At 43.8% G+C, this 22,614-nt stretch overlaps 2 protein-coding genes across 14 annotated transcripts in view; one reads left to right on the forward strand and one right to left on the reverse strand.

The window, feature by feature from the left end:
- LOC137375788 (protein INSYN2B-like) overlaps window positions 1–3,847 on the reverse strand; it is a 136,073-nt gene extending 132,226 nt beyond the window's left edge. For 6 of the 12 annotated variants that reach the window (XM_068043236.1, XM_068043223.1, XM_068043222.1 and 3 more), the window contains exon 1: window positions 3,339–3,847. In XM_068043236.1, coding sequence (XP_067899337.1) covers window positions 3,339–3,418 — 80 coding nt within the window. In that variant the 5' untranslated portion in view covers window positions 3,419–3,847. Of the gene's footprint in view, window positions 1–1,673; window positions 1,719–3,338 lie in introns of those variants that run through there. The other 6 variants (XM_068043233.1, XM_068043231.1, XM_068043234.1 and 3 more) reach the window with 3 other exon arrangements.
- Window positions 1–22,614, forward strand: part of LOC137375787 (dedicator of cytokinesis protein 2-like) — a 690,449-nt gene that overhangs the window by 381,023 nt on the left and 286,812 nt on the right. The gene's annotated exons all lie outside the window — the stretch shown is intronic.

Consider the following 22,614-nt stretch of genomic DNA (forward strand, 5'->3'; position numbering starts at 1 on the left):
GTATTCGCCCAAAATGTTCCCACACACTGCATTCCACTGCTTCTCTGGACTGTCCCTCCTACACCCTGTGTGTAAATCCATTAAATCTAAACTGTCTATGGACCTATCCCCTTCCAAGGTGGGAGTTCCTAGGCTGTATAGTCTGTCAGTCAGTGCTCCTAAATCCATTCCTTTAAGATTTTACTGATGACAATGGGTTAATCTTGGTAATTATATAAATATTTGTCCACAGCACCCTCTAAAGGCTCAATTGCTAAAGGCTTTGTTTTACTGTCCATGAGCTTCTAGGTTCTATTCCTGGTCTTTGCTGAATTAGTCAATCTCAGCTGAGATACTCATCAGCCTGAGATTCTCAGAGGGACCAGTGGACCAGGTATTCTCATCTTTTGTCACTATCCAGTGACCCCTGCTAAAAGAAAATGCATATGTGTGCATGCCTGTTTGTGTGGACACTGGAAGAGGATGGGATTGGGCTCAGCTGTGACGCTTCCCAAGGTCCAATAGCTGCCCAACACTCTCTCTTCTCGGGCAGTTCATGAAAAGAGACAAATTGGAGGCAACACTGAAGGGAAGAATGGTGCTGGTGTGATTGTACTCTAGCAAGACTTTACTCTAGGGCCTCCAAGCTGAGGGGAGAGGAAAATAACAATGGAAAACTTTAAAACAATAAACACAATTTTAAAACTAAATAAGAGTAAATGGAGAAGAGTTAACAGTGAACCGCCACCCTTCGCCTATTTTTATTTACCCTGTAAGTTTAATTGGGGATGTATAAAATAACTTGTATGAATACAAAACCTTTTATGACCTCAGGATGTCTGTCCTAAAGTGCTTCACAGTCAATGAAGTATTTTTGTTGAGTCACTGTTTTATTGTAGAGCAATTATTTCCTGTTTTCTAAGCTGTAAGAACTAGGCAGCCCTGTGCTGTATTACACAGATCACTAGAGCTGGCCAACTCTCCAGGGTTATCCTGGAGTCTCCAGGAACTGAAAATTACTCTCCTGGACAATCCAGCAGGCAACCAGGAGAAAAATCAAAGGGCCGTTAAATACAATTGCATTTCTATTTCCTTTTCTTAGAACACTTCTATCTGTTAGTTATAACTCGGTTTTTGACTGGGTAGGGTATGGGAAGCAGGTGGCCATATGATAAAACCTCCAGGGATACATCCTACTCGAGTTGGCATCCCTGAAATACAGTAAGTAATAATTAACACGAGTGTGTGTTCCATACATGCATTTACTCATGTGTCGCTGTTTTGGACTGGAGCTGTACACCATTTCCAAGGCTGCGATTCCTGACAAATGACCCAATACTAACATTAAGCTTGTGGACCTGCTCTCAATTATTCTGATGTAGCAAGCATGCAACAGACCCAGTCTACAGAAGAAGATACACAGCTGTTAACATGCTGTTAACCAGAGAACTGTTAGCTTTTACTTAAAGGATGCTGTAGCATTTTGTCTAATTAGGATAGCAGAAGGAACAGCTGTAAGGAAAGAGGTATATAAAACACTCTACCCTTTTTATAGAGAATGCTGATGATAATGTACTGAATTTACACAGTGCATCACTGGTTCATTGACAATGACAGTATATATTTAACATATAAAAGATAATGGATTTTTTCAACACAAACGTGAATTAAAAGCTAGATTGTATGTACAGTACCTGATCAGTGCTAACTAAGCAAGCATTCAGATCGGGAAATTGCCGACAACTGGCCTTACTGTCCTTGGATTGGGGGGGGATGGTGAAGGGAATATTAGCCTGGACTCTTGCTCCTAATTACTGTCCAGTCACCCATGCTGGAGTGTGGGCGTTGGCATAAAGACAGTAGCTGTCGCTACTGCTCGTTGTCTAGGCTGAGAAGTGAAGAAAGGATAGTGAGTGAAGACACCTAGTCTCCTGGAATCCTGTCCCAGCAAAGGTTAGCATCTCAAGAAGAGGAAAGGAGAAGTGAATTGGGGTAAAAGAATAAGAAAGCCTCAATTTGCACAACACTGTTAGAAAGGAAATTCCAAGATTGAATCTTGCTTGGAACTATTCAAAGCCTATCAGCATCTTTATAAGACCAACGTATTCCGTGATAATGAAAGCTCTATAAATTGCCAGTTTAAAGTAGAATGGTGCAACATATCCTTAACCTTTACCAGCAGCTTTTAGCTGGCAATAAAATCCATAGTCAGAGGTCTGCTAGAAGTGGGTCAACTCTAAGAAAGGAAGATTACAAGATAAACAGGGATAAGGAAGGCTATTCAGCTCATCCGACCCATTCATCCTACATTCTCCACCTCACCGCCCCATTCCTCCTCATGACATCCAATTGCTTCTTAAAGGATTCCAGACTTTTCAACTTCATGACTCTGCCCAGGGTGGGGTGGTCAATTTCATGTGCTGATCACTCTTTGTTTATGATTTGAGTTACAGTCTCTGCCACCCACTCCCCACCCATCTAACTCTGTCTAGACTGAGAGTTGAAAGAGAGAAGTAAAGCTTCCATCTCAACCTGCTTCACTTCTAAATAGAGGGCATTTTCCCCCACCTCTGAAAATCTGTAATACTTCATAGTGAAGCAGAATGGGTTGAATGAAATCTTGGCGCAAAGTTATATCGCTCCAGTCAAATACTTCCTTTCCCTAGCTTCAAAACACTTTCAGAGGGAAAAATAAAAGGATAAAGTGTGAAAGTTGGATATTACGTTAAGTTGGGGGAGGAATATTTCATCTTTTGTTCACTTTGAAGACTCCCCACACCAGCCCTCCCGGCCCAGTGGCTGCAGATCACCATCGAGCAATTCTCCTATGCCTGTATCACCGACTAAAATGTTTTTCTTTTTGCCTCCCCATCCCACCCCCTACCCCCCCCCCCCCCCACCCCCTCTCTCCTACCACATTCTGCCAGCTCCCTGGACATTGATTTCTGAGAGATGGCAGTAATTTGAGGCTGCCTCAATCCCACTATTGGTGCTGGGGAAGCTGAGATGGGACTGGGAGAGAACTCGGCAGAAGAGATAGGATTGAACAACCTTGAGCGGGCCACCTTTTATATGATACATTACATCAAACACACGCAGATATGGAGCAGAAAACAGATGTGAAGATCAAGTAATTAACGCACAGACCCTTTCTGAGAACGTACCTGCACTTCATAGATCATTAAAGACATAGGTTTGACACTGACTTAGAATGCTGATTCAGTGTAGACATGGAGGTTAAAGCACATCACAGGTCTGTTCAAAAGCATTTAATGAGTTGCCCACTATTAAAAGCTGCATATGCTTTATGATTAAGTGCAAGTTCTACAGGTTAATATTGTTACTGAAAGACTGCTCACCTGCCAGGTCCCCTATGCTGTGCGATATCCGTGACATACACTGAGAGCGAACACGGGATTTCATTTTCAACTCTTCTCATGAGGAGACCCCCGAAGTTAACACCCCGATGAAACCAGCAAAAGCTTTAACGAAACTAATCCCTCAGCCACCCCTCCTCCCCCCTCCATCCCTTGTTTATCTGTGCACGGAGTAATCCAGTCAGTTCATAACTCCTTGTCCCGGTGAAGCACTAAGCAGAGAAATCTTGGCAGAGCTGTATTCAGTGACACTGTACCGTACGAACCAGGCATCGGCTTTAGAATATTTACAAACTGAGCTGCAGCACTGCTAGCAAATAAAGCAGAGGCAAAGCTCACAGTGCTGTCGCTGTGTGTCTCCCTCTCTCTCTCTCTCTCCTACACATTCCACGTGAGAACTGCCTACACCACACTCAGATCGGAGGTGTTCTGGGTTAGCAGTAGAGGTGGGATTTGGGTAAATAATTATCAGCATGTCAGTCACTTCAGACTCCTCATGTCTGGCTAAGGCTCTAAATTACCCAGGCTTTGGCAAATGCTGTTCCTCCATCCACAAGTCTCAAGCTGTTCCATAGTCTGCCTGTCAGTGCAATCTGTTCTCTCCTGTGCATCATTAAAAGGGCAATGGAGCTGTGCTTTCGGTTCTCTTAATTCAATTACTACTTATTAGATTCTGGTTTGCCTGTCCCGTCATCATCATTTTCCCAAATGAATCACCTAGGATAATATATCATCAAACATGTTGCAATATGATGAACCGTACCTTCTTTTAGGAGTGAGCCCTTGGCATATTGGTCACATTCCTGCCTCTTGCATTAGAAGGTGAAGGGTTTGAACCCTGGTCCAGACAGCCCAGTGAGTGGAGACCAGAACATGACCTTTAAATACTGGGTTGACATCCAGTGAGGTACTGAGGTCCGGACAGAGTGACCACTGGCTCAGTGGTAGTATTTCCATCTCTGAGTCTGAGGGGTTGAGTTCTGGTGCCTCTCCAGATAGCCCTCAGCGAGTGGAGATCAGAGCACTAACTCCGAATACTGGATTAGCACCCAATGAGGGTGTGTCTGATGGGTGTGACTGACCCCAACTCCCGCCCCTCAACTTGCCATTGTGAATAGAAGGCGGGGCTCCTTGGCTGCAGAATCTCATGTGTAAAACTTGAGTAAAGATCTGCCCTAGGGTGGAATACAACAGGGGGACCTTCTCTTTACCTCTACTCCCTCCTTATTATTTTTGTCAATTTGCTACTGGATGAAGTAACTGGGGTAGAATTTCATAGACACTATCTCTCACTCAGCTGATTCATCCTGGGTGTATGTTGTCAAGCTTTCCAACCTGTAGACAAAATAGCCAAGTTCAATGCAACTGTTATCCAATGCCCATACTTCAGGTATGGGGTGTTTGTTAGTGATCAAGAGCAGGGAAAATGGACCAGTTTCTCTCTCCCTACCCCATGAGACTGAGGCCAACCGTGGTGCCCCAACTGCTGCTGTAGTTGAGCTCAGTTAACTCAGCACTGACACACCTGGGGCCTGACTTCATCTGCATGGCTCAGTCACTCAGAGTGTAAACCCCTGGCAATCCACAGTCACCTATACTGGGAGTGTGTTCTAACTGGAATAAACTATCTAAGATCCTTGAATATGGTGTAAAATTTTAATGTAATGTAATGTGCTAATAGAATAGCCAATTGACCTCAGCACCTTGGCTACAGAGCAATAAACAGAAGGCAGGTTTAACTCCCTCAATCGTTAGCCAGTGACTCTAGCTTGAAAGCGGCTGGAGGTTGCGAGCAGAACAGCTCTGGGCTCTGATGCCCCCCACAGTTGAATATCTCAGCAATGCTCACTGCTTTGGACCACACAGGGTGAATGGGTTAATTGGGCGAGGCAGATTGAGGTAGCCGGTGCTTGGGGAATCAAACCCAAGTACGGCTGAGTGTCTCCGGAGTAACTTTCCTACTGTTTTCTAGTTTGGAAAACCAGGAAACCAGCATCGTGATACGGGATCCATTTTATTTTCCATGAATGGCGTAACTCAGCTCACGGACAGTAGTCTCCCAAAAGAACCCAGATTAAACAGATGCCAGTGAGTGAATTTCACAGCCTGTGTGAAGACGTTTCTCCTGCCCTCTGTTCTAAATCTCTTTAGTACTAATTGATATTAAATTGACAATGTCATTCAGATAGGCCACAGAATTGCTAAGGTAGGGAAACGGAAATGTCACCCTGGTGCATTAGGAGGTATCTGAGGCTTTACTCAGCATCTAATGCACTTCAAGAGATCACAGGTTATATTAAGCGTTCCATTTCTCGGCTCAAGCATAATGAACATAAAATTCTCAGGAATGGTTTAATCCACCCACACACCCCTCCCCCCCCCCCCCCCCCCCCCCCCCCACCAATGCACTTCTCACACATACATAGACACACATACCCACACAATCTCCCAGGTGCACATAGATTCATAAAGACACACATCCATAAAGACACACACAGATACACACCTACACAGCCACAGATACAAACTCACACAGACACACAATGATACACGCTCACACAGATACACCCACACAGGCACACACAGACTCACAAAGATACACACCCACAGAGACACACAAAGATTCACTCACATATTCACACAGACCCACAGGGAAACACACAATCACACAAATACATATCCACACACTCACACAGACCTACACAGATGCAGACACATAGACCCACATAGACCTTCACAGTCACACAGATGTATACCTACACAGGCAACACAGACCCCCACAGATACAAACACACACAAACGCACAGCCACACAGACATAGAAACAGAAAGGTACACTAAGATCCAAACAGATATGCAGTTATTTCCTAGCTGTAGATCTGCAATCTTGGGTTCCAGATCATTCTTCATGCTTTATTGAAGTGCACGCTTCTGTAAGTCTGGATTCAGTGATTGCTTTGTGATCTTTTGAAAGCAGCCATTATTCTCTATTTATTCAACTTCTTTAAATATCTTCACTGCTTTATCACAAACACTTCAATTAAACTTAACCAGCATCTCCCTTTCTTACACTAAAACAGCTCTAAATCTATCTGCTCACGATTTATAAGTGTTGCAGGACAGGCTGACAGATTAATTCCACCCCACTTCATTCACTCTTTTTATTTACTAATTGTTCTGCCTCCTTCTGTCCTGAATGCTCTGACTTTCACAGGGCCATGGCTCCAGAGGCACTAGCAACCCTCTTGTACCTCACTCGTACCCAACCTCAGGAAGTGAATGATGACAGGCTATTTGCCCATAGTGAGCATCACAGTCGAACCCACAGGGATTCCAGGAGGGCTCACTGAAATAAGATCAGGAGCAGAAGACCCGCTGCACCTCTATTTCCCAAGCCTGTGCACCCCAGCGAATTTTATTTTCCCCCTCTTCAACCTTGGAGATATTTCAACTGAAATCAGGCAGTTCCACACAATCTGAGAGTTGGAATCTCTGAATCTGTCTAGCTCACTCCCACACAGTGCAGTGCATTTATTCACTCACTCATGAGGGAAGGGTGAACGTGGTTTGGTGAGATGTCTCACCTGAAAACTTCAATTGGTACAGGGAGAAAACTGGAAGAAATCCTGACCACTCAAAGATAACGCTGATGGCAGGAAGTCCATGATGCCAGGTGTGGCTCACTGGGAGCATTCTTGCTTCTCAGTCAGAAGGTTGTGGGTTCAAGCCCTACTCTAGAGACTTGTGCACATAATCCAGGCTGAGACGTCAGTGCAGTACTGAGGGAGAGGCCGGCTCTTGAATGAAACATTAAGCCAAGACCCTGCTTGCCTCTCGCTTGGATGTAAATACTGCTGCTGCACTATTCAGAGGAAGCAAGGGCAAGTTCTCTCAAGTGTACTGGGCAACTTTCCTTGTTCAACCAACACCAGCTAAAACTGATGTATGAGTCAATCCCCTCCCATTTCTGTCTGAGATCTTGTTGTGCACTGATTGGCTGTTGTATTTGCCTACATAACAATAGTGATAGCACTTAAAGGTAATTGATTGCACTAGAAATAATTTGAGTTGTTACTGAAAACTAAGATGCAGTTTGCAAAGCAAAATACACTTTTTTAAAAATGTTAAAGTCGCAAAAAATAAAATCTAATGAGCATCTTGGCTAATTACATTGGTTTATATCAGTTCCTCTTCAGTGGTGTTGCGAATGAACCAAATAGACAGATTTATAATTACATAGTTAAAAAGTGTTCAATTAATAAATGCAGCTGCAAGTGTCATTACTAATTGTAGTAAGGGACTCACGAATCATCAAATGTATTCAAGACGTGAATTCCTTAAATTATTAAAGGCTGTCATTAATTTAATTCTATGCATGAAGATGACTCAGTGGGGAGCACCTCTGAGTCAGATGGTGGTGGGTTCAAGCCTCACTCCAGAGACTTGAGCGCAGAATATGGGCTAAATGTGTTGGATGAGATGTTAAAACCCAGCTCCATCCATGCTTTTTGGATCTAGCTATGTACCAAGTGGCTGCCACGTTAGCCTACATAATAACTGCCTTCAAAGTAATGCAATGGATGTGAAGCTTTCCTGTGAAGTTCTGAGGTAAACACAACTCCTTCATATATTATAAGAAAGATGTATTTACCACTCTGCTACAGTTAATAAATAGAGAAGTTTCTTTTCATACAGTATGTGGTGCCCTCAGAGTCCGCAACCGTAATGTACACAGAAGCAAACATTTTTATATCAAGGTTTGGAGCCACACTTCTTCTTGAGCCTGTGATGTTCTTTTAGCTGGAGCTAAGCACGACTCATTACATAGCAGTGTGTTTGACAAGTACATACAGTGTGACAATTGATCTAAGGATCTGCAGGAACATTCCTGCTGAACTGTGGGATAATTTGTTTTCCTCGAAGCTGTGGTTAACTGATGTAATGGTATTATAATTAGACAAACTGTCTAATTAGAGAAGAAAAGGAAGGTTGTCCATGGTCATTGTTGACTTGTGAGCATTTGGTCCAGAAAAGATTTTTGATTTCAAACTATAATATGCTTTTGATATAAAATCAGATTCTACAGGCTTATTCTCAAAGGTCCAACGGTTTTCTTTTACTTGACAGTAGGAAAAGGCTCGAACTGGAAGAACAAAGGGCCTCAACCATGCTTTTCCTACATTCAGACGCAATCAATCCAATGCTCTTGAGGCCAACCTCCCATCTTCCATCCTCTATAAACTGCAGCTCCTCCAAAACATTGCCTGTATGTGAACTCACACCATCCCTTTCACCTTCACGCTCAGTGACCGACATTGGCTTCAGTCCCCGAATGCCTCCACTTTATCGTTCTCATCCTCATGTTCAAATCTCTCCATGGCCTCGCCCCTCCCTATCTTTGTCACCTCCTTCAGCCCTACAACCCTCCAAGATCTCTGCGTTCATCTAACTCTGGCCTCTTGTCCATCTGCACTTCCTTCACCCCACCATTGGCCTAGGCCCAATGCTCTGGAATTCCCTCCCTAAACTTCTGTCTCTTCACTGCTCCTCCGTTAAGACCCTCTGTAAAACTACTTATTGACCAAGCTTTTGGTCACATTTCTTAATGCCCGTGTTGGCTGGTGTTAATTTTTGTCTGATTGCAGCTTCATGAATTGCCTTGGGATGATTTACTATGTAAAGGCACTATATAAATGCAAGTTGTTGTTGAAATGGATCTTAGTGAGTTTTCTGGAAATATAGTAGGCCAGCCATCTGAACTGCTTTCCACATCGGCTTGAGACAATGGTAAGGCCAACATTACTGACTGATAAATAGTATTTTAGAAAGGCTCTCTTTTCATTCAATATAGCAGGGCCTCTGCTCAATGGGACATGCGAACATATTAAGTGGGGAGGTTTCTAGTTGCGGGTAGCCAGTATCTTCACAAAAAAAGTTAGGGATGGGTCAGTGGACAACCCTTTGCCTTCCTGTCAAGCTAAGAAACATCCAGTTTGTGAAACCGGGCAGCTGGTGAGGAAACCAAACCCCAAGAGAGAATCTGCTCTCCTTTAAGCCTAATGCTGACTGCATTCAAGGAAAATGCAAGTCTGAATGGGGCACTTAGCATGCTAACAGGGGTCATGTGGCAAGCTTTTTATCTTGTATGGTCGAAAGAATTTTATGAAATAGATTAAATTTCACTGTAATCAGAACTCTATTCATTGATATACTATGTGAAAAATATGTCAGCTCGTCTTATAGACTTATAATTGGCTGTCCATCTTTTAGCAAATAGAAATGCACATGGGAGCACATGCGAGATTACAGTATTCAGTTTACATAACAAGGTGTTTCTTTGCAGCAAGTCCTCAAGTCGTGCCATCAAATAGCTGAATATTGTGTAGTCAAGTAGTGAACTCCTGGTCATAGGGAACACAGAGTCTGCTTGCTGGAGAGACCCATGATGGTGAATCAGAGAACAGAACTGGGAAGGTAAAAATGCCCTGGAACAAAATAGTCTCTTGAATGCACCAGCCTTGGGAGACCAAGAAACAGGAAGGGCCTATGAATGAATGATGGTCCTATTCAGAGCAGAGAGTGGTCCAGGAGACAGAGCTACTTTTTACTTAGAGGCCACATTGTACGTTTCAGTTTTGCCTTAGATATCCCCTGAGGTACAATGCTGCTGGTTGCTCTTGAAAGTAGCCTGAAATTCCCAATATCTAATTAAACAACAAGGTAAGCAGGAGATGTGTGACAAGAGGCGCCTCTTTGTGATCTGAACTAGATATTGTTTCTTTCACATATTCTCTCCTGCCCACACTTTCTGAAAATGGACTGAAAGCATTTTAGTGAGACAAGGCTTGATGCAAATTCTTAAGCTGCTTTTGTTTACAGACAAGTGAATGTCAGGAGTAATTCTTAGAATGAAATTTCACCTTAACTTGACTAACTTTATATCCCTCCTCCAAGAAGAAAAATATAAATATGCCACACTGCACTTATTTAGTGTATGCTTCTATAGATATGTGAAGAGAAAAAGATTAATGCAAACAAATGTGGGTCCCTTACTGTCAGAAACGGGTGAATTTATAATGGGGAACAAAGAAATGGCAGACCAGTTAAATACATACTTTGGTTCTGTCTTCACAAAGGAGGACACAAATTACCTCCCAGAAATGTTGGGGGAACATAAGGTCTGGTGAGAAGGAGGAACTGTATGAAATCAGTATAAGTAGGGAAATGGTGTTAGGGAAATTGATGGGATTGAAGGCCAATAAATCCCCAGGGCCTGATAATCTACATCCCAGAGTAATTAAGGAAGTGGCCCTAGAAATAGTAGATGCATTGCTGGTAATTTTTCAAAATTCTATAGACTCTGGAACAGTTCCACGGGTTGGAGGCTAGCTAATGTAACCCCACTATTTAAAAAAGGAGGTAGAGAGAAATCAGTGAATTTTAGCCTGACATCAGTAGTGGGGAAAATGCTAGAGTCCATTATAAAAGATGCAACAGCAGAGCACTTGGAAAACAATGACAGATCGGACAAAGTCAATATGGATTTACGAAAGGGCAATCATGCTTGACATATCTACTGGAATTTTTTGACGATGTAATGAGTAGAATAGATAAGGGAGAACCAGTGGATGTGGTGTATTTGGACTTTCAGAAGGCTTTCGATAAGGTCCTACATAAGAGATTAGCATGCAAAATTAAAGCACATTTAATTGGGAGTAAGGTACTGACATGGATAGAGAACTGGTTGGTAGACAGGAAACAGAGAGTAGGAACAAATGGGTCTTTTTCCGAATGGTAGGCAGTGACCAGTGGGGTACTGCAGGGATCAGTGCTGGACCCCAGCTATTCACAATATATATTAATAATATAAATGAGGGAATTAAATGTAATATGGGTGGAAGTGTGAGCAGTGAGGAGGATGCAGAGAAGCTCAAGTGTGATTTAGACAGGTTGAGTGAATGGGAAAATACATGGCTGATGCAGTATAAATATGAGGTTATCCACTTTAGCGGCAAAAACAGAAAGGCAGATTATTATCTGAACGGCGATAGATTGAGAAAGGGGGAGGTGCAGGAGACCTGGGTGTCCTTGTGCACCAGTTGCTGAAAGTAAGCATGCAGGTGCAGCAGGCAGTGAAGACGGCACATGGTATGTTGGCCTTCATAGCGAGAGGATTCGAGTACAGGAGCAAGGCTGTCTTGCTGCAATTATACAAGGCCTTGGTGAGACCACATCTGGAGTATTATGTGCTGTTTTGGTCTCCTTATCTGAAGAAGTATGTTCTTGCTATGGAGGGAGTGCAGCAAAGGTTCACTAGATTGATTCCTGGGATGGCAGGACTGACGTATGAGGAGAGATTGGGTTGATTAGGCTTGTATTTGCTAGAGTTTAGAAGAATGTGAGGCGATCCCATAACCAACGGATCAGATCTAAGCTCTGCAGTCCTGCCACATCCAGCCATGAATGGTGGTGGACAATTAAACAACTAACTGGAGGAGGTGGCTCCACAAATATCCCCATCCTCAATGATGGGGGAGTCCAACACATCAGTGCAAAAGATAAGGCTGAATCATTTGCAACAATCTTCAGCCTGAAGTGCTGAGTTGATGATCCATCTCGGCCTCCTCCTGAAGTCCCCAGCATTACAGATGCCAGACTTCAGCCAATTCGATTCACTCCGCGTGATATCAAGAAACAACTGAAGGCACTGGATACTGCGAAGACTGTGGGCCCTGACAATATTCCGGCAATAGTACTGAAGACCTGTGCTCCAGAACTAGTACCGCGTCCCTAGCCAAGCTGTTCCAGTACAGCTACAACACTGGCATCTACCCTGTAATGTGGAAAATTGCCCAGGTATGTCCTGTACACAAAAAGCAGGACAAGCCCAACCAGGCCAATTACCACCCCATCAGCCTACTTTCAATCATCAGTAAAATGATGGAAGGTGTCATCGACAGTGCCATCAACCGGCACTTGCTTAGCAATAAGCTACTCAGTGATGCTCAGTTTGGGTTCCGCCAGGGCCACTCAGCTCCTGACCTCATTACAGCCTTCGTTCAAGAATGGACAAAAGAGCTGAACTCAAGACGTGAGGTGAGAGTGACTGCCCTTGATATCAAGGCAGAATTTGACTGAGTATGGCATCAAGGAGCCCTAGCAAAACTGAGCTCAATGGGAATCGGGGGGAAACCCTCCACTGGTTGGAGTCATACCTAGCGCAAAGGAAGACGGTTGTGGTTGGTGGAGGTCAATCATCTGAGCTCCAGGACATCACTGCAGGAGTTCCTCAGGGTAGTGTCCTGGGCCCAACCATCTTCAGCTGCTTCATCAATGACCTTCCTTCAATCATAAGGTCAGAAGTAAGGATGTTCGCTGATGGTTGGACAATGTTCAGCACCATTCGTGACTCCTCAGATACTAAAGCAGTCCGTGTAGAAATGCAGCAAGACTTGGACAATATACAGGCTTGGGCTGATAAGTGGCAAGTAACATTCGCGCCACACAAGTGCCAGGCAATGACCATCTCCAACAAGAGAGAATCTTACCATCTCCCCTTGACATTCAATGGTATTACCATTGCTGAATCCCCCACTATCAACATCCTAGGGGCTACCATTGGCCAGAAACTGAACTGGAGTAGTCATATAAATACCATGGCTACAAGAGCAGGTCAGAGGCTAGGAATCCTGCGGCGAGTAACTCACCTCCTGACTCCCCAAAGCCTATCCACCATCTACAAGGCACAAGTCAGGAGTGTGATGGAATACTCTCCACTTGCCTGGATGGGTGCAGCTCCAACAACACTCAAGAAGCTTGACACCATCCAGGACAAAGCAGCCCGCTTGATTGGCACCCCATCTGCAAACATTCACTCCCTCCACCACCGACGCACAGTGGCAGCAGTGTGTACCATCTACAAGATGCATTGCAGCAACGCACCAACACTCCTTAGACAGCACCTTCCAAAACCGCGACCTCTACCAACTAGAAGGACAATGGCAGCAAATGCATGGAAACATCACCACCTGCAAGTTCCCCTCCAAGTCACATACCATCCTGACTTGGAACTATATCGCTGTTCCTTCACTGTCATGGGGTCAAAATCCTGGAACTCCCTTCCTAACAGCACTGTGGGTATACCTACCCCACATGGACTGCAGCGGTTCAAGAAGGCAGCTCACCACGACCTTCGCAAGGGCAATTAGGGATGGGCAATGAATGCTGGCCTGTCCAGCGATGCCCACATCCCATGAATGAATAAAAAAAAGTTCATAGAAACCTACAAAATTCTAACAGGACTGGACAGATTAGATGCAGGAAGCATTTCCCAATGGTGGGTAGTCCAGGACCAGAGGTCACAATCTAAGGATAAGGGGTAAGCCATTTAGGACTGAGATGAGGAGGGATTTCTTCACTCAGAGAGTGGTGACCCTGTGGAATTCTCTACCACAGAAAGTAGTTGAGGCCAAATCATTAAATATATTCAAGAAAGAGTTAGATATAGTTCTTCGGGCTAAAGGGATCAAGGAATACGGGGAGAAAGCGGGAACAGGGTACTGAGTATGGATGATCAGCCATGATTGTATTGAATGTATTGAATGGCAGTGCAGGCTCGAAGGGCCGCATGGCCTACTCCTCTTATTTTTTCTATGTTTCTATGTTTCTATTTGTGGGCTCACGTATTTTTGTTCGTTAGCTTTCTGATATTGACTACCTTTGGTTTGAGATGAGCAAGTCTCCCTTCGGTAGGGAAAGGTCTCTTCCCCGGCTTAGCTGGCTAATGCTCTTGCCCTTATGTCTCTTTTTTTCCCCTCCCAGTATTCACAGCAAGTGGCAATCTTGTGAATTAAATCAATAATACCTTTACCCAAGAGTATGTTATCAGTAGATGCCTCACGCTGAAAGCATGAATAGAAACACGCCCACAATAAGAGGTGTGGATATTTATTCGTGCATCTGAGATGAGATAATGAATTGATTCATGTTCCTGATCATTGTGGAAACTTCCATGATATCTGTTGCATTACTCAACTTAAATCCTCTCCATGGCCAGGTCTCAATGGCTGCAGCCATTGGTTTTTCAAACATGTTCAAGTTTGCTTTCTTTCAAAGCAAATTGTTTAACCATAACTCACTCACAAATCCTAGCATTGCTACAACCTCTCATAAATCTCTAGTTTGAGATGGGGGATGAGTGATAGGGGCAATTTTTTCAGGGAGGGCTTCACCCTAATTTGAATAAATTCCAAAGCTTTAATATGCCCTGTGTGTCGTTGCAGTCAAAGGTTGCAGCCTGAATTGGGTAGGCCTTACGCCTTAAAAATCAGTAATATGAGTTTTCATTGGTGAGTGCTGGAGTGCTTTGGGCATGAAAGATTACATTATCCACCTGCCAAAATCAGCAAAAAAAAAAATTAACTTTCTTCAGTTCCAAATATGTTGAAGGTTTTAAAGCGGAGCAGAAATACTATAATGCAATGAACATCTCAAGGTTACACTTGTATTCACCTTATTGGAATTTAAGGGACATATATACACGCCTTATCACTGTGTCAGGTTTGCTTTTTAACTCACTTCACTATGCAGTGCCATATGTGCTGAAGCCAGCACAATAATCAGTAGACAGATGTCCTCTAAATAGAAACGCTATGCATTCGGCCAGCTCGTCCCAGTCAACACATCGACTGACAAACATTTTTAAGGGAAGAGAAAATTGGACCTATTTGCGCTTGTCTGTCTAAAAAAAAAATGACAAGACGAACTGAGTAGGAGCCAAGGGTGTCAGAATACAGTGAGCTTACATTCAATATATCTTGACAGCAGTGCTGTGAGAGCTTTAGTTAAGATGCCAGGTTCTGGCTTTCTCTGTCATTTGGCAGTGCCTCTCCTTTAGGTGAAGCAACTTGAGAGATCTGGAAAATTAATCTAGTTCAACAGATATGTTTTATGCTGGAAATATTTATTCTCTTTCAAGACTGGGAGTTATTTTAAGTTTGAGAAATCCAGTATGTCCTCCCTAATATGTTTGTTTAATCCCAATACTTAGATGTTTGATCTTTGTTCAGCTCTTGTTTCTTCCTTAACCTTTATGAAACAATTTGTAACAGAAAAATAATACCTGCTCCTGCGAGACAATGTAATGGGACAACTTGTCCTGTTTATTGGACTGTTGTTCCGCAGGGATCAGTGCTGGGATCTTTGCTGTTTGCAGTATATATAAATGATTTGGAGGAAAATGTAGCTGGTCTGATTAGTAAGTTTGCGGACGACACAAAGGTTGGTGGAGTTGCGGATAGTGATGAGGATTGTCAGAGGATACAGCAGGATATAGATCGGTTGGAGACTTGGGCGGAGAAATGGCAGATGGAGTTTAATCAGGACAAATGTGAGGTAATGCATTTTGGAAGGTCTAATGCAGGTGGGAAGTATACAGTAAATGGCAGAACCCTTAGGAGTATTGACAGGCAGAGAGATCTGGGCGTACAGGTCCCCAGGTCACTGAAAGTGGCAACGTAGGTGGATAAGGTAGTCAAGAAAGGCATACGGCATGCTTGCCTTCATCGGTCGGGGCATAGAGTATAAAAATTGGCAAGTTATGCTGCAGCTGTACAGAACTTTAGTTAGGCTACACTTAGAATATTGCGTGCAATTCTGGTCGCCACACTACCAGAAGGACGTGGAGGCTTTGGAGAGGGTACAGAAGAGGTTTACCAGGATGTTGCCTGGTCTGGAGGGCATTAGCTATGAGGAGAGGTTGGAAAAACTCAGATTGTTTTCACTGGAACGACAGAGGTGGAGGGGCGACATGATAGAGGTTTACAAAGTTATGAGCCGCATGGACAGAGTGGATAGTCAGAAGCTTTTTCCCAGGGTGGAAGAATCAGTTACTGGGGAACATAGGTTTAAGGTGAGAGGGGCAAAGTTTAGAGGGGATGTGCGAGGCAAGTTCTTTACACAGAGGGTGGTGAGTGCCTGGAACTTGCTGCTGGGGGAGGTGGTGGAAGCAGGTATGATAGCGACGTTTAAGAGGCATCTTGACAAATACATGAATAGGATGGGAATAGAGGGATATGGACCCTGGAAGTGCAGAAGGTTTTAGTTTAGGCAGGCATCAAGATCAGCGCAGGCTTGGAGGGCCGAATGGCCTGTTCCTGTGCTGTACTGTTCTTTGTTCTTTGTTGTATAGAGTAGGGAATTGTGAGGACGTGGTTGCAGATGAGAATGAAGTTGACAGCTCATTTAGAAAGTACAAACTTCTGCATTTGTTGCTGGTAGCACATTGAAGCAACCTTTTCACCAGCGAACTGACTGCCTCTCCTTGTGGGTATGCCATAATGAATTTGACAAATGAGGGTCATGCCAATCCCAAAGCAAGGCTCATCTCTGTAGACCCTGATCACTTTCCTTTGTTTACTTGCCTCAAAAATTCTCTACGCCTTCTGTGTCAGCTGTAAGGTTTGTGGAAGCTTGCTGTGCACAAATTCATTGCTGCATTTGCTCATTACAACAGTGACTGCACTTCAAAAGTACTTCATTGGTTGTAAAGTGCATTGGGATGTCCTGAATTTGTGAAAGGTACTATAAAAGCTTACAAGTCTTTCTCTGTTGGTTGAAATATCTGGAGAGCCTGCCTCTGCTTGGAATTGTACCAATACATTTTTAATACCCTACGTGCATAGCCTACATGTGGTCCTCTGAACAAGATCATAGTTGCCTCCATGATATAATATTGGTTTAGACTGTCTTTCGCCGGAGTCAGTCTGACAGTGAATTCCATTAAACTAGCCTGCAACTGGTGCCATCATGCAGCATCTCACCAGGACACTACAAGCAGACTGCTGTCATTGGAACAAAAACACACTCTTACAGTTCCCTTCGCCACCCTCAGCTAGGCACCTTGCCACAAATCCAATTGTTTTTACACAAGTTAGAAAATTAATTCCAATATCCCAGCTGGAGTCTAAACAAAGGCTGGTTGAGGGGGTGAATTTTTATCACTTTTTTTTCAGTGTCATTCTATTTTCTATCTCATTTATTATCACTGATCCTCGCTATTTTGTGGAACTTTTCTGTACTGGAAAGGATTTTGCGCAGTGGGTGGAGTTTGGTCACCTTATCAGCGAAGGTGTTGCTGGAAAATGCACCAGAAGTAAAGAACTTCAGCACAGAAAGGGGACCATAAGAGGGAGAGGGAAGAGGGTGGGTGGCTGATGGAAGAGGGTGAGGAAGGGTAGATGAGGGAGGAGAGTAGGTGGAAGAGGGGGAGTAGCTGAGGGAAGAGGGTGGACGGAAGAGCGAGAGGTAGCATAAAAACATACATATGAAAAATTTAAAAATTCAGTGCTACAGAGAAGGAGGGAAGGTGTGGGAGCCATTGGATAGCTCTTTCAAAGAACTGACAGAGGCACAATAGGTAAGATGGGCCTAGTAGCTTTCTTCTGTCAGTAAGGATTCTATGAACAATCATCTCAAATAAACCTACATAATGAAACCTAAGGTGACAATAAAATATTAAGGCACAGCCCCAACATTCCAGTCAAGGTGGTTATCCAGGATTGTACCTATTGGTACACGTCAGCAAGGATCAATGGGAAGGCATAGGGTGGGCTTGGGTGCTCACCTGCTGCACCTGGCCTGAAACCTGGTCAGCTAACTGTGGGGAGCCTGGGATATTGACAGGCACTGAGCAAATGAGGTCATTCGATAGAATTGCATCAAATATACAGCAAATATACAAACCAACTGGTCTATGCTGGTATTTATGCTCCACACAAGCTTCCTCCCACCTTATCTCATCTCACCCTATCTGCATAACCTTCTACTGCTTTCTCTCTCATTGTACTAATTTACCCCTGAAGCGATTTGCCACATCCACTCCTTGTGGTAGCAAGTTCCACATTCTGACCACTCTCTGGGTGAAGGAGTTTCTCCTGAATTCCTTATTGGATTTATTGGTTACTAGCTTACATTTATGGCCCCTAGTTTTTGGACTCCCCACTAAGTAGAAATATCTTCTCTACGTCTACCCTAACAAACCCCTTCATAATTTTAAAGACCTCAATCAAATCATCTCTCAGTCTTCTCTTTCTACAGTCCCAGCCTGTTCAGTTTTTCCTAATAGCTATAATGTCGCATTTCTGGAATATGCTGTATTTAGGAGGAGACGTTAAACCAAGACTCTCTTTGCCTGTTCAGGTGAACATATAGCATCCCATGCCATCATCTGAAGAACAGCAGGAGAGTTCTGATGCAATGTCACCGACCTGAAACATTCATTCTGTTTCATTGTCTACAGAGGCTGCCTGACTTGCAGAACATTTCCAGCATTTTCTGTTTCTATTTGAGAGTTCTCCTCGTGCCCTGGCCAACATTCATATCTCAGCTAACATTACTAAAAACAAATTAAGTAGCTGTTCATCTGATTGGTTTGTGGAACTTTGCAAATTGACACCTATAATTGTGTTCAAAACAACAGGAACTAGAGTTCAAAGCATTTGTTGGTTGTGAGGTTCCTTGGAATGGCTTGAGGATGTGATAAACTATGCAAATCTAAATGCAGTCCAATGCTCTCCTTCCCAATCTGCCATCCTCACCCGCCGAAAGTACCAACTTGTTGAAAGCTCTTCTGCCCATATGCTGTACCAGTGGTTGCTGGGTGGTGGGTTTAGAACAAAGAGACTTAGAAGATAAATATAATAAAATTATGACTGCAAACAGGACATACATTTCATGAGGGTTATGAGTAGGGCCCTACCAAATTCATGGTCACATTTTACAAATTGCACAGTCACAGCATTTTAAGAATCATGACTTTCACAGTTTAACGTATTTAAATCGTAAATTTCACGGTGTCGCAACAAACCATGAAAATGATCTATTTAAAACAAAAAATAGACAAAGGAGGTTTCTGGTTTCAAATGGCATTTATTGTATGCTCAAAAACTATTGTAAAAAGCTGACTATAAACAGGTCTCATTCTTTATTCACGGAAGACAGTATACCAGCGTCGGCATGCAGAATTTGGTTTCCGAATTTTTTCACTCAATTTGCTGCAGTAAAGGTTGTGGCCATTTTTGATTTGCCCATTCTGGCATTCTCACTTGTCTGCTAACCTTTGAGACTGCTTATCTCAAAACTGCACCGGAATCTTTCCCTCATCTACCAACCAGCGAGGTGAGCCTTGTGTCAATCAATAAAGCGTGCGAAATTCGCAAAATGGCCAATTTCACAGAGGACCTGAGATTTCCTTGACACATTTTTCACGGCCGTGAATTTGGTAGGACCCTAGTTATTGACACATTTTTCACGGCCGTGAATTTGGTAGGACCCTAGTTATGGGGATGCAAAATGTACTACCAGAGCTAGTGATTACAGCAGAGACCATGCTGACATTTAAGAATAGGTTAGATAGGTGGTTAAAGGAAGGGCGATGAAGGGATCAGGCATATGGGATGGGGACGACTAGTTGAGTGGAGGGTAAACATCAACATTGATTAGTTGTGCAGAATGGCCTTTTTCCATGTTGCAATTTCTGTGCAGTTCTATGACAGAATGTAGGAGTGAAAAGTAATAGAGATCAAAATTCCTGGCGGGTAAATGATAACCTGGACGGTAAACTGTCTGAGCAGATTTCACACCATTTAAAGCCCGGTTTTCATTCCAATTGAGTCCATGGACTAGTGATGAAGGTGAAAATTAGTTCCATGGTCTGTGTTTTTCTGTTTACTGATCCCTGGAAGATGGGGTGGAGGGTGCTGGAGATTGTAGTCATCACAGTCAGTGACCACAGAGTCTGCTTAATTACATTTTGAAGCAATGTACCTTTGTATTTCAATTCATCTTTCAACCAAATCAAGAGAAGCGCAGGAAGAAGAGAACAGAAAGGTCAGGAGAAATGAGCACATCAACTTTACCTTAAACAATTTATAATGACTAATAATCTGTCGAGTTAGTGTTTGGGATTGAATTAAATTGCATAGGACAGCAGGGGGTTTAATTCGGCAGAGGGAGTCAGGTGCCAAGATGTAATATTAAAAAAGTAGAAATAGGTGCACAGAGGACTGGGAGAAACAGTTAAGGTTTGGAAAAATACAGAAATAGGTAGGATCATAGAATGTACAAATTGGCCGAAATAAGGTTTGGAGTGCATGTGTGTAAATGCACAAAGTGTGGTTAATAAAGTTGATGAGCTGTAGGTGCAAATAGCCACATGAAAATATGGCACACTGGTGATAAGAGAGACCTGGCTCCAAAAAGGAGAGGATTGGATGCATAACATTCTTGGATACAAAATATTCAGAAAAGATAGGGAAGGAAGAAAAGGACAAGGATTAAGGAAAATATCACATTGCTGGAAAGAATCCTTGAGGGGTCAATGACACAGGGCTGGATTTTGCATGGCCCCATGGGAGGAATTGGAGGCGGGGAGCATGAAGTATTGCGGCGGGTGGCGGGGTGAGGGGGCGTGGCAGGGCAGAGGGCCCGTCACCTTCCCATCATTAAGCGATCTTCTCAGAGGCCGGATAGACCAATGATGGCCTTCCCGCTTAGAAGCCAATTGAGGCCCGTAAGTGGCCCATTAATGGCCATTAAGGGCCTCTTCCTGCTGCCACTGGGATCTTCCCAGCAGCGGGGAGGGCCTCCACCATGCAGGCAGGTGGCCTTGTAATGCGAGGCGCCTTCCCTGCGGGCTGGAGTGGGGGGCGGGCTGGAGTGGGGGGCGGGGGGGTGGTCCCTCCTCCATGGGCAATTTGTGGCCCATGGAGGACTCCCATTGGGAACCAATTCACTCTCCCCACCTCCCCCAGGACCCCCTTCCCCTGGATTGCAAGACCATTCCCCAGCCTCCCCTCGACACGGCTTTCCGGACTGGCACCGACGTCCCCGCCTCACCTCACTCTTGGCCGGGGTTCCTGCGCTGGGCCTGGGTCTGAGGTTTCTGCAGTACCAGCAGTGGCCACTGCTCCCGGTGGCACTGCTGATACTGCTGAGCTGCCAGCCCTTTGATTGGCCGGCAGTTCATGAAGACGGGATCCCCGTCTTTAAAGTGACGGGGATCCTGCAACCTGAAGCCTTGACTTAAAACAAAACAGAGGATCATTCTGGGGGAGGGTGCAAAAAGGCAGATGCGGGGTTCCCCCACCTTTTTGGCCCAGCGCTGGGAGCCCTGCCTCCAGCACAAAATTCAGCCCAGAATCAATTTGGTTGAAGTTATGAACAATGAAGGAGCTATTAAGCTACTTGTTGCATTTTATAGGTCACCAAATAGTGGGAAGTAGAGCGAGGAGCAGACTTGCAGGCAAATTACTGTGATGTGCAGGAACTATAGAGAAATGATATTGCAAGACTTTAAGTACTAAACTATTGAACAGAGCAATGATTCTGTTAAGGCAGAGAGGGGGAGGGAATTCTGAAATGTGTTCAGGAGAACTTTTTTGATCAGTGTGTTTCCTGACCAATGAGGAAGGAGGCATTGCTTGATATAGTCCGAGGCAATGAAATGGGTGCAGTGTAGAATGTCACATTAGGGGAGCATCTTGGGAATAGGGCTCATAGAAGCATATGGTTTAGGTTTGTTATAGAGAAGGACAAAGAGCAATCTAGAATAAAAATACTTAACAGGAACAGGGTTAAATTTAGTGAATTGAGGAGGCGCAGCCCAGGTAAATTGGCATTAATGACTGGCAGGCTGAAATGTAACAGAGCAATGGGTAACCTTTTGAAGGGGTGAAGGTTCAGGTACAGTCTAGGTACATTCCCACAGGGGGGAGAAATAGTATAACCAAAGTCAGAGCTCTCTGGATGATGGAGTTAGAGAGCAGAATGAAGCAGAAAAAAGGGGACGTATCACAGATGTCACTTTGATAGTAGAAGGAATAATCAGGCTGAATATAAAAAGTATGGAGGAGAAGTAAAAAAGGAAGTAAAAGGGGCCAAGAGACAGGAGGAGAATAGATTGATAGCTAATATTAAATGTAATCCAAAGATTTTCTATCGGCATATTAACAGTAAAAGGGTTGCCACAAGAGTGGTGAGACTGATTAGGAACCATAATGTAAATCTTTTAGTGGAGGCAGAAAGCATGGCTGAAGTCTAAATGAGTACTTTACAGCAATGTTTAGTAAGGAGGAAAACTTTGCCAAAGCTATGTCAATCAAGGAGGTTGTCAAGATACTGGATGAAATAAAAATAGATCAAGGAAGTACTAGGAAGGCTGGAAATACTTCAAGTATATAAGTCACCTGGTCCAGATGGGA

The sequence above is a fragment of the Heterodontus francisci genome, chromosome 12, assembly GCF_036365525.1.
Source record: "Heterodontus francisci isolate sHetFra1 chromosome 12, sHetFra1.hap1, whole genome shotgun sequence".
NCBI classification, from domain to species: Eukaryota; Metazoa; Chordata; class Chondrichthyes; order Heterodontiformes; family Heterodontidae; genus Heterodontus; species Heterodontus francisci.